Here is a 12693-nt window from a genome sequence, read left to right as displayed (position 1 = left end):
AGGGTAAAAAGGATTACTAAATACTAGGAGGGACATTCATATATTGAAATGGATCAGTTCATCAGGAAAATGTAACATTTCTAAATTTATTTCATCTAATAATATAGCATCAAAAAAATAAAAAGTAAAAATAAAAGAAATATTTTAAAAATCTATTGTCCAGCCCAGAAATTCAGGGAGGGAGATTGATTTGATAGACTGATTGGTTAATTGACAGGACTGAGTGAGGATTGCTTGATGAGAGCAATGATTATTTAAAGGGGGCTAGAAATACAAGTATCTAGATGCAATATTTAAAAGATGAAACTTTTTCCTGGAAACCAAAAAGTTCTTGAAGTATTATGTAGTGACTTGAGAACTGTTTTTCAGGAGGTATTTCTCACTGCTGTGGGGGGGACAAATTGGAGGAGGGCAGGACTATTGGCAGAGAGATCTGTTTCAATAATCTGGGTGAGATGGTGTTGGCTGAAGCTAAGGAGATAGAGAGAAAGGAGCCAATTTAAAAATACAGTGTCCCATACCTTGTGAAATCCTAGACTCACCCTTGGATTAGTGAACAAGAAACTCAGTAATAGATCAAAAGGTTGAGAATTTTTAAGGACTTCAGCTTTTTTTACTTTCTGTCTGAAAAACCAACTGCAGGGCAGTGTTGCCTTTCATTTCTAAAGATGAGGTTTTGTCAGATCACTCTGGGTTGATCATAACCTTAGGTTGGTTGTGTTTTTATTAGCAATTAAACTCCCTTGACTTTCTGTTTAGAGCTCCATCCTACTTTCTGTTTTTGCTGGTTTATTTAGAATTGGCAATCTGTGCGTAACTTCCCAAGTCTCTCCTGAAGAAATATACATTATTTTAAATGTATTAAGCAGATCAGTATAGGATATACACACATGGTTCCCCTGCCCAGGCACAGCTTGTTAAGCCATATTTGCTAACATTCTTTCTCAGACATAAAATTCTGTCTTAAAAGAGAGATAATAACCCATCAAGTAATGAATTTTATGTTAATGTGATTATTTGGTTTATTATCTAAGTACTCCTACAAGGATGTACTTTTTATGAAGACAGGAACATTGTGTCTTTTATACAAGGCTATATCCCCTGTACCTAGATTGGTACTCAGTATATAACAAGTGCTTAATTAATATTTATTGAAGAATAAATGAATCACTGAGGGATGAAGGAATGTTTGTCATAAGCAAATCAACTTCACTAAAATAAGGTGGTTTTTTTTTTTAATCTTATAAATTTATTTTATCTTCATTGAAAGTCTTAAAGTCTGGTATTAGAATGCCCGAAAGTAACATGATTGTTTTTCGTATTTGCAGGACTATCTCAAGCAGGTGCTGGACATTGATCTTCATGCTCAGATCCATTTTGGCAGAGTTTTTATGAAACCAGGGTATGAAAATAATATTATTATTATTGATTTGGCTTGCTTAGACTAACAGAGCTTTAAATGCTTTTATATCCAATTATTATCTTTTATAACATTCTTATAAAAGAAATGTTATAGTATTAGAATTCTTTGCCCAAGTGGAGTTCCTATCTGAAGTGAAAATTCGTCTTTCTTATGAATCACTGAGTTTGGTATAAACAAAGCAAAGCAGCTTTCCAAACCTTTTTCCCTTTAATTCCCATGTTTAGTTCCTTCTTTCTTTTTTTCTCTTTCTCTCCATACTGATTCTTTGTCTCTCTTTAAAAACATTTTAATATTAAAATTCTCAGACACACACAAAAAAGTAGGGAGTACAGTGAACTCCCCATAAACCCATCACCCAGCTTCTATAACTATCAACATTTCTTCATAATTATTTTATCAGCCTCATTCCTGACCTTTTTGGGGAAACAGAGGGCTGGATTATTAAAGTAACTTCTAGACATATCATTTTGTGTACATCTCAGATAAGAACAATGGCAGCAACATTTTCTAATGTAATCATAATGGTATTACTTCACCTAACAAAATAAATTTTCAAAAGCCCTAAGAGTAGTCCAATATAGATGTTATAAAATCCATATACAGCATACCCTATGAAAGGAAAGCCTCATCAAATTACAAGCCATACAGTTAGGCAAACCTTGGTTCAAATCTTTATTTCCCCTCTTAGTAGCTGATTGACTTTGGGCAAATTGGTTAATCTCTCTGAGTCTCAGTTTCCTATCTGAAAAAATGGGATGATTGTCACCTCATGAGACTGCTGTGAAAATTAAATGAAATAATGAATGTACTGCATAGATGTTTCTTTTAAAATAGTAGCTTTTATTGTTGCTATTATATTTCTCATTCCAGTGACATAACTTTTACTACTCTCTGGTTCCCAAGCCTAAAGCAAGCTTTAAGGGTCAAAACTACAGCAGTCTAGCATTATGGGGAACCACAGCAAAACACCAGGGGAAAAAAAAAACAAATAAGAACTATAGAAACACAGCAGCCTGATCAGGCGGTGGTGTAGTAGGTAGAGCAGGGGTCCCCAAACTACGGCCCACAGGCCACATGCGGCCCCCTGAGGCCGTTTATCCAGCCCCCACCGCACTTCCAGAAGGGGCACCTCTTTCATTGGTGGTCAGTGAGAAGAGCATAGTTCCCATTGAAATACTGGTCAGTTTGTTGATTTAAATTTACTTATTCTTTATTTTATTTTATATTATTTTTTTTCTGAAGCTGGAAATGGGGAGGCAGTCAGACAGACTCCCGCATGCGCCCGACCGGGATCCACCCGGCACGCCCACCAGGGGGCGATGCTCTGCCCATCTGGGGCGTCGCTCTGTCGCGACCAGAGCCACTCTAGCGCCTGGGGCAGAGGCCAAGGAGCCATCCCCAGCGCCCGGGCCATCTTTTGCTCCAATGGAGCCTCGGCTGCAGGAGGGGAAGAGAGAGAGAGGAAGGAGAGGGGGAGGGGTTGAGAAGCAGATGGGCGCCTCTCCTGTGTGCCCTGGCCGGGAATTGAACCCGGGACTTCCGCACGCCAGGCTGATGCTCTACCACTGAGCCAACTGGCCAGGGCCTGTTCTTTATTTTAAATATTGTATTTGTTCCCGTTTTGGTTTTTTACTTTAAAATAAGATATGTGCAGTGTGCATAGGGATTTGTTCATAGTTTGTTTTTTTTTATAATCCGGCCCTCCAACAGTCTGAGGGACAGTGAACTGGCCCCCTGTGTAAAAAGTTCGGGGACCCCTGGGGTAGAGCATAGACTTGAGACACTGAGGATCCAGGTTCGAAACCCTGAGGTCGCTGGCTTGAGCACACAGGCTCATCCAGCCTGAGTGCAGGCTCAACAGCTTGAGCAAGGGATTGCTGGCTTGAGTGTGGGATCATAGATTTGACCCCATGGCCGCTGGCTTGAACCCAAAGGTCACTGGCTTGAAGCGCAGGGTCGCTTGCTTGAGCCCAAGGTTGCTGCCTTGAGCACGAGGGTCACTCGCTCTGCTGTAGCCCCCTGATCAAGGCACATATGAGAAAGCAATCAATGAACAACTAAGGTGCCACAATGAAGAATTGATGCTTCTCATCTCTCTCCCTTCCTGTCTGTCCCTCTCTCTCTCTTTTGCTAAAAAAAAGAAAAGAAAGAAACACAGCAGTACGTGGGGTGGGGTTATGATTTATAAATGAAAAAACACATAATACTAACCTTGTGACCCCAAACCACCAAGAATAGATTAAGTTAATAATGATGGCTATAAATCATCAAAAACTATTATTGCTAAAGTAATTGGCGAGTAACCCATTTTAAAAAAATCAACCTGCTAAAACTGAAAATAAAAACAATTTGATGCTTAATAAAAAGATAACTTTTCAACTATGTGGAAATTTCAGCATTCCCTAAGGGTTCTACATCACTCAAGTTTCATTAATACAATGAAAATTTTAGTTGAAATTTTATAGAGAGGGTAGTCGATAGGAAAAGAACACTATTCTTAAATGCCTACTTCCTCCATGCCACTCACTCACTTCTCTCCTTATCGCTCAGGCGAAGGATTCACGTCGGAATCTTGAGGAAGCATAATTTGAGAATTTTAAAATTGCTGTTGCTTTAACTTTGTTCTAGCCATGGTATTTATGTTGACATTTCAAAACACTGCCTTCATAGGAGGGAGGTTCTTATGTTCATTGCTGTGTACCATTTTAAAGGGTTGAGAAATACTCATCTTGAGCAATAGTTATCTGATAGGCATGTATTGCTCGGTAGTCTTCTGATAATCAGAGTGATGGCTGTGACCTCCAGCAACAATAGTATACACATCATTAGCTGGCTGGGGGGTGGAGGAAGTCCAGGTCTTGGGATACTCTGCTGTGACACTGGCAGGAAGTGGGGGAAAGCAAGCTACAGAAAACCCAGGAGTCCGGCCACTTGGAAACAGTAGATGCTAAAAGCAAATTAATTTAAATGCTCTTGAAACACTTCAGGGTATAAAGGTTTAAAGAATAATCAGAAAAGTATTTTTATGTGATCAGCTTTCCATGTGGAGAGCGACAGAACAAGAAAACTGGAGTACTAAATGTACTCACTGTACTACTGCAGTCACTAACAACTTCTTTTTTTCTCTAGCCTGCCAACGACATTTGCAACTTTAGATATTGATGGCGTAAGAAAAATAATTTTTGCACTACCAGGTAAGAATAATTGAAATAGTTTATTTTGCCTTTTTCTGGAAAAAATATGACCAAAATATTTTTGAATCCATGGTAACCAGTTCTTTATCAGAGCTATTAATTTGGAATCTAAAAAACCTGGGCTCAAGTCCCAGCTTTACTTAGTTGGACAAATCACTTAACCTCACCGAAAGCGTTTCTTCATCTATAAAATGGGGCTAATATCTACTTCACAGGGTTGGTGTGAAAGTCAAATTAGATAGCATCTTTCAGAGCACATTCAAAATCCTAAGACAATAACCAAGTATCAGCTGTCACTGGATCTTTCTGGGGTATGTGCTTTTCCATATAGGAAATGAGTCCAAGTTAGCAGTCTAATCACATCCCACAACTTGAAGTATTGTGCTCAAGGGGCCAAAGGGTCTTAACTCACCTGTGCAAATGCTAGCACAAAAAATCCACACAACTGCCTTTGGTTACTGCCAGCTTTCGACTGGGGCAGGGGCAGCATGGACACGAGGGCTGCTGGCACCAGTGCTGTTCAGCCAGATCTCAGCATCGTTGGTCAGACCACATCGCTCTCCTCACCCTCACTGCCCTGTGAGCAGAAACTCACATGTTTACATGGCGGCTATTTCGGGGGGAAGGGGATTATGAATAGCACTTCTTAATGCTTATTTTTACTTTCTAAAAAGCCAAATGGTTCAGTTCACAGCGACTTTCAAATTCAATTTTTTATTGATTTTATCTGTGTATTTAAAGCCGTGCTTTTGAAGCCATTACTAATCTTGATAAATTCTAAAGCAGTTTAAATGTTTCATACATCTACTTGTTGTTTTTTCAACTTTTAAAATTTTCCTTTAATCTTTAGCAGTGTCCTAGTCTGTTTTTTCAATACAGGTTCCTTCAGAAAATAACCTACTTATTTCTTTCAGAAGGACAAATCTGGTAGCTTTAAGATATTTATTTGCTTTTTATATTAAATAAGTCTCAAAAGAAAGATATAAAACAAGAAAGCAGGCAGAAAAATATAGAACTTTAAAATCATTTTTAAAGTCCCTATGTCTGAGCATAAAAGATTTCTATCATATAGGAAATTTTAAGAGAGAGGACATGTAAGTAAAATAATCTTCAAAATTTGTCTATAGTATAGAACTCCTTAAACCCTTTAATATAGTCTTAAATATTCTAAAAACTGTTATATAAAAGTATGATCCTCTTTCTAGCTTTAATTTGCCTCGTAGAAGAAATGATTCAACCTAAAGACCATCGGTGATACACACAAAAAGGACTATTAGAATGGAAGCCTAATTCACCATTACTAAGGAAATATTGTTTATCTACCCAAGTAATTATAATTAAATGACCTATATTCAAATTACTACTTTAATTTGAAAGTTTGTCTGCTGAGCCTATATAAACCAAAAGAGGGCAGCAACAGCTCACATGTTGAGATTGTAGAACCAGCAAAGAGGTTCCTTTCCCAAGGATTTTAAAATTCAGAATTTTATTTCTGCTTTCCCAGGGCCATACCTTTAAAGCCATTACTAATCTTGATGAGTTTTAAAGGGATTTAAATGTTTTGTGTACCTACTTGCTATTTTTGTGACTTTTTAAAATTATTGTATAACATATATTCACTATTAAAACATTAAAAATACTGATAAGCATTAAGAAATGTTATTCATAATCCCTTCCCCCCTGAAATAACCACTATTTGCAATTTTTTATGTCAGTCTTTCCAGTCCTACTTTTATAGAATACTTTTATAAAGCAATAGCAGTTACAGGAACTCTGTAATCATTGTTAAATGGACAATAGCTGGCTTTTTTCCAGAACAATTTCCATGTATGTGTATTTTGAGGCAAGAGGAAAAGTGTTGATTCTTATTGAGACTGCTGTTCAGTTGCACGACTCATTTTTCTGTTGAAATAATAAATATCACTCATCACTTTCTACAACTTAAAATATATATTCTGAACCACTTTTATAGGTAAAAGGAAATTAAAGGTATGGTTTGAGCTAATAATAGGCTAACTGACCATTGCCTTTTACTTTGTATTATAATTAGCAGCATATAGCAAGGACAAGGAAACCTAAAAATCTAATAGCCCATCATCCATCCCCAGTGTATACATACATATTCACATACAACTGTATTAATAAAATTAGAATTTTAGGATATTGAGAAACATGTAGTCCAGCCTTTCATTTTGTAAATGAGTTAAGTTAGACTCAAAAAGATTTGGGCCCTGGCCGGTTGGCTCAGTGGTAGAGCATCGGTCTGGCGTGCAGGAGTCCCTGGTTCGATTCCCGGCCAGGGCACACAGGAGAAGCGCCCATCTGCTTCTCCACCCCTCCCCCTCTCCTTCCTCTCTCTCTCTTCCCCTCCGGCAGCCAAGCCTCCATTGGAGCAAAGTTTCCCCGGGTGCTGAGGATGGCTCCATGGCCTCTGCCTCAGGCACTAGAATAGCTCTGGTTGCAACAGAGCAATGCCCCAGATGGGCAGAGCATTGCCCCCTGGTGGACATGCCGGGTGGATCCCCGTCGGGCGCATGTGGGAGTCTGTCTGACTGCCTCCCTGTTTCCAACTTCAGAAAAATACAAAAAAAAAAAAAAAAAGATTTGGAACTCACCAAGGTCACAACATCTTGGTTAGTTAATGTACCAGACAGGAAACTAAATCTGTTATTATCAGCACAGTCATTTTTTTCCATAACCTACCTTTCCTTTCTTCAAAGTGCATGGTACCCCCAGATTTCTTAGAGAGGTACAATTGAATTTCTCAATATTTTTTTTAACTCTAAAAGAACTTGGTGTTTGGTGTTTGTATTAGTCTATTCAGGCTGCCAGAACAGAATATCACAGACTAGATGACTGCATTACAGATAACAGAAACTTATATTCTCACAGTTCTAGAGACTGGAAATCTATGAGCTAGATCAGAGGTAGTCAAGCTTTTTATACCTACCGCCCACTATTGTATCTCTGTTAGTAGTAAAATTTTCTAACCGCCTACTGGTTCCACAGTAATGGTGATTTATAAAGTAGGGAAGTAACTTTACTTTATAAAATTTATAAAGCAGAGTTACAGCAAGTTAAAGCATATAATAATAATTACTTACCAAGTACTTTATGTTGGATTTTCACTAAGTTTGGCAGAATAAATTTTATAAAACAACTTACTAAGTTAAATCTACCTTTTTATTTATACTTTGGTTGCTCCACTACCGCCCACCATGAAAGCTGGAACGCCCACTAGTGGGCGGTAGGGACCAGGTTGACTACCACTTGTCTAGATGCAAGCCAAGTTAGTTTCTGTGAGGTTTTTATTTCTGGTCTACAGATGGCTACCTTTTCACTATGTCCCAACATGGCCTTTCCTCTGTGCACATACACTCCTAATACACTCTTTTTATAAGGACACCAGTTTTATGGAATTAGGGCCTCATCCTTATGACCTTATATAATTTTAATTACCCCTCTAAAAGCCCTGCCTTAAAATCACATTGGAGGTTAAGACTTCATCAAATGAATGGGAGGGAAAACAACACAATTCTGTTGATGCAGTATTTATCTTCAAATCCTTCACATTTTAAATCATTGAGTTTTATTTTTTAAATATCAAGAAATGTCTGGGTAGAGAAGATTATGGATAAAGTTCTTTATGCTTATCATACTTTCTAATAATTTTTAGTACTGAGCATGTATCATATTACTATGGAAATTTTAAAACACTTTAAAAATAGCAAGTAGAAACTGCTTTAAAACTTACCAAGATTAATCATGGCTTTTAATGTATAGCTCTCAGAAAAGTAGAAATAAATAGTGTTAAACAGCTTCTGGACATAAAAAGTCTGTGTCTCACTGGTAGACCCACAAGTTTGTACCCTCTGTGGCATTTGGTTGACTATAGATCTGTTATGACATCCTTTTGGATTCAAGATGATTCAAAAGAGAAAGACTAGTAATCACTTCACTCTCTATGATACCTGGAGGTATAGACAGTCATAATTATTTGGTAAATTTTTATGTGTGTACTTTAAATAACTGCTTGGTTGACTTTCAGGGAATCCTGTGTCAGCCGTGGTCACCTGCAATCTCTTTGTTGTGCCTGCACTGAGAAAGATGCAGGGCATCTTGGATCCTCGGCCAACCATCATCAAAGCCAGGGTAATGTTTTCTAATGACCAGGAACCGAAATTGAAGCCTCATAACACCTAAGGATATGATCTAGATCTAGAAACCTCTAGAATTTTATATTAGTTTTGAAGAGAAATGCAGTTATAGTCTCCCCTTTGTGATAGAAAATAAAGAGGGAAAAGTCCCTTTAATCTTCTCCCAATTATTCCATGATTTATAATGTGAATATTTTTCTCCAGCAAGAAGCCCACATGGGAGTGGAGACAGATGTGGCTGGCACTAAACCACACTAAACCTGTACGGAAGGAGGAGCAAGAAGTCTCTTTCCCCTGTGTAAATTCACAGAGGACAGCAATATACTTGTCTACGTTTTCTGTAAACTCACTGATTAATTTTAAACAATTAAGAAAAAGACAGCTAGAAAAAGACTCTAGTGAGTAAGAAGGGAAGAGTAACCATTTTGTTTGGAAAAGGACATATAAGGCTGAGGAATTATACGTGCAGGTAAAAGTCACTTGGAAATTAGAGTTCCCTTCTCTACTGCCACTTTCTTCAATTTGATTTACTACTACACAACTAATTATGTAACACACTTTCTGTATAACTAATGAACAGTTTTATTAGAAATATACACTACAGTACCAGACCATGACTTTTTAAGGCTTTTTTGAGGTATAATTTATATATAAAAATTTCACGTATTTGATATATACATTTTGATGTGTTTGGGCATATGCATACACCCATAATATCACCACCATCAAGGTACTGAATATATCCATCACCTCCAAAATTTTTCTTGTGTTCTTACTGGTTTGGTTTGATTTGTTTGTTTCATGGTAAGGACATTTAACATGAGAACTATCCTCTTAACATATTTTAACGTGTACAATATTATTAACTATATGTTGTACAACAAATCTCTAGAACTTTTTCACCTTGTGTAGCAGAAACTTTATATCCATTGATAAACAATTTCCTATCTCCTCTTCCCCTTAGGTCCTGGCAACCAACATTCTATTCTCTGCTTCAATGAGTTTGACTATTTTTGATAGCACAGCAAACTCATCCAATATTTGGCTTTCTGTGACTAACTTATTTCACTTAGAATAATGTACTCGAGGTTTATCGGTGTTGCCAGAAATGGTAGGCTTTTTTAAGCTGAATAATATTCCATTGTCTGTATACACCACATTTTCCTTATCCATTCATCTGTTGATGGACATTTGGGTTGTTTCCATGTCTTGGCTATTAAGAATAATGCCACATTGAACATGGGGATGCTGATATCTCTTTGATTTTAATTATCTTGGACATATACCCAGAAGTGGAATTACTAGATCATATGGTATCTCTATTTTTAATTTTTTGAGGAGCCTCCATTCTGTTTTTCATAGTGGTTGTATTATTCTACATTCCCAATAAAGGTGTATAAGAGTTCCAGTTTCTCCACATTCTCACCATTACTTATTGTCTTTTTTTTAATAATAACTATCCTAATAGGTCTAAGGTGATATCTCATTATGGTATTAATCTGCATTTTCTAATGATTAGTAATGTTGAAAACACTTTTTTTTTTTTTTAATAAATTTTTATTAATGGTAATGGGATGACATTAATAAATCAGGGTACATATATTCAAAGAAAACATGTCTAGGTTATTTTGTCATCAAATTATGTTGCAAACCCCTCGCCCAAAGTCAGATTGTCCTCCGTCACCCTCTATCTAGTTCTCTGTGCCCCTCCCCCTCCCCTTAACTCTCTCCCTCCCTCCCTCCCATGTCCTCCCTCCCCCCCCACCCTTAGTAACCACCACACTCTTGTCCATGTCTCTTAGTCTCATTTTTATGTTCCACCAATGTATGGAATCATTTAGTTCTTGTTTTTTTCTGATTTACTTATTTCACTCCTTATAATGTTATCAAGATCCCACCATTTTGCTGTAAATGATCTGATGTCATCATTTCTTATGGCTGAGTAGTATTCCATAGTGTATATGTGCCACATCTTCTTTATCCAGTCTTCTATTGAAGGGCTTTTTGGTTGTTTCCATGTCTTGGCCACTGTGAACAGTGCTGCAATGAACATGGGGCTACATGTGTCTTCACGTATCAATGTTTCTGAGGTTTGGGGGTATATACCCAGTAGAGGGATTGCTGGGTCATAAGGTAGTTCTATTTGCAGTTTTTTGAGGAACCACCATACTTTCCTCCATAATGGTTGTACTACTTTACAGTCCCACCAACAGTGAATGAGGGTTCCTTTTTCTCCACAGCCTCTCCAACATTTGCTATTACCCGTCTTGTTGATAATAGCTAATCTAACAGGAGTGAGGTGGTATCTCATTGTAGTTTTGATTTGCATTTCTCTAATAACTAATGAAGCTGAGCATCTTTTCATATATCTGTTGGCCATTTGTATCTCTTCCTGGGAGAAGTGTCTGTTCATGTCCTCTTCCCATTTTTTTATTGGATTGTTTGTTTGTTTGTTGTTGAGTTTTATGAGTTCTTTGTAAATTTTGGATATTAGGCCCTTATCTGAGCTGTCGTTTGAAAATATCAGTTCCCATATAGTTGGCTGTCTGTTTATTTTGATATCAGTTTCTCTTGCTGAGCAAAAACTTTTAATTCTGATGTAGTCCCATTCATTTATCTTTGCCTTCACTTCTCTTGCCATTGGAGTCAAGTTCATAAAATGTTCTTTAAAACCCAGGTCCATGATTTTAGTACCTATGTCTTCTTCTATGTACTTTATTGTTTCAGGTCTTATATTTAGGTCTTTGATCCATTTTGAATTAATTTTAGTACACGGGGACAGGCTGTAGTCGAGTTTCATTCTTTTGCATGTGGCTTTCCAGTTTTCCCAACACCATTTGTTGAAGAGGCTTTCTTTTCTCCATTGTGTGTTGTTGGCCCCTTTATCAAAGATTATTTGACCATATATATGTGGTTTTATTTCTGGGCTTTCTATTCTGTTCCATTGGTCTGAGTGTCTATTTTTTTGCCAATACCATGCTGTTTTGATTATCGTGGCGCTATAATATAGTTTAAAGTCAGGTATTGTAATGCCCCAGCTTCATTCTTTTTCCTTAGGATTGTTTTGGCTATTCGGGGTTTTTTATAGTTCCATATAAATCTGATGATTTTTTGTTCCATTTCTTTAAAAAATCTCATAGGGATTTTGATGGGAATTGCATTAAATTTGTATATTGCTTTGGGTAATATGGCCATTTTGATTATATTTATTCTTCCTATCCAAGAACAAGGAATATTTTTCCATCTCATTGTATCTTTTTCGATTTCCCTTAACAATGCTTTGTAATTTTCATTATATAGGTCCTTTACGTTCTTTGTTATGTTTATTCCTAGGTATTTTATTTTTTTTGTTGCAATCGTGAAGGGGATTATTTTTTTGAGTTCGTTTTCTAATATTTCATTGTTGGCATATAGAAAGGCTATGGACTTTTGTATGTTAATTTTGTATCCTGCGACCTTACTGTATTGGTTTATTGTTTCTAATAATCTTTTTGTGGAGTCCTTCGGGTTTTCGATGTATAGGATCATATCATCAGCAAAAAGTGATAGCTTTACTTCTTCTTTTCCGATATGGATGCCTTTTATTTCTTTGTCTTGTCTGATTGCTCTGGCCAGAACTTCTAGCACCACGTTGAATAAGAGTGGAGAGAGTGGACAACCCTGTCTTGTTCCTGATTTAAGGTAGAAAGTCCTCAGTTTTATGCCGTTTAATAGGATGTTGGCTGATGGTTTATCATATATGGCCTTTATCATGTTGAGATATTTTCCTTCTATACCCATTTTGTTGAGAGTCTTAAACATAAAATTGTGTTGTATTTTATCGAAAGCCTTTTCTGCATCTATTGATAAGATCATGTGGTTTTTGTTCTTTGTTTTGTTGATATGGTGTATTACGTTAACCGTTTTGCGTATGTTGAAC

General features: G+C 37.0%; 1 protein-coding gene across 8 annotated transcripts in view; it reads left to right on the top strand.

The window, feature by feature from the left end:
* GPHN (gephyrin) overlaps window positions 1–12693 on the top strand; it is a 524116-nt gene that overhangs the window by 498343 nt on the left and 13080 nt on the right. For all 8 annotated transcript variants that reach the window (XM_066272872.1, XM_066272871.1, XM_066272867.1 and 5 more), the window contains 3 exons: window positions 1329–1402; window positions 4553–4617; window positions 8666–8769. In XM_066272872.1, coding sequence (XP_066128969.1) covers window positions 1329–1402; window positions 4553–4617; window positions 8666–8769 — 243 coding nt within the window. The remainder of the gene's footprint in view (window positions 1–1328; window positions 1403–4552; window positions 4618–8665; window positions 8770–12693) is intronic.

This window comes from Saccopteryx bilineata, chromosome 4 (genome assembly GCF_036850765.1).
Source record: "Saccopteryx bilineata isolate mSacBil1 chromosome 4, mSacBil1_pri_phased_curated, whole genome shotgun sequence".
In the NCBI taxonomy this organism is placed as follows: domain Eukaryota; kingdom Metazoa; phylum Chordata; class Mammalia; order Chiroptera; family Emballonuridae; genus Saccopteryx; species Saccopteryx bilineata.
This window is presented reverse-complemented; position numbering and strand designations above follow the sequence as displayed.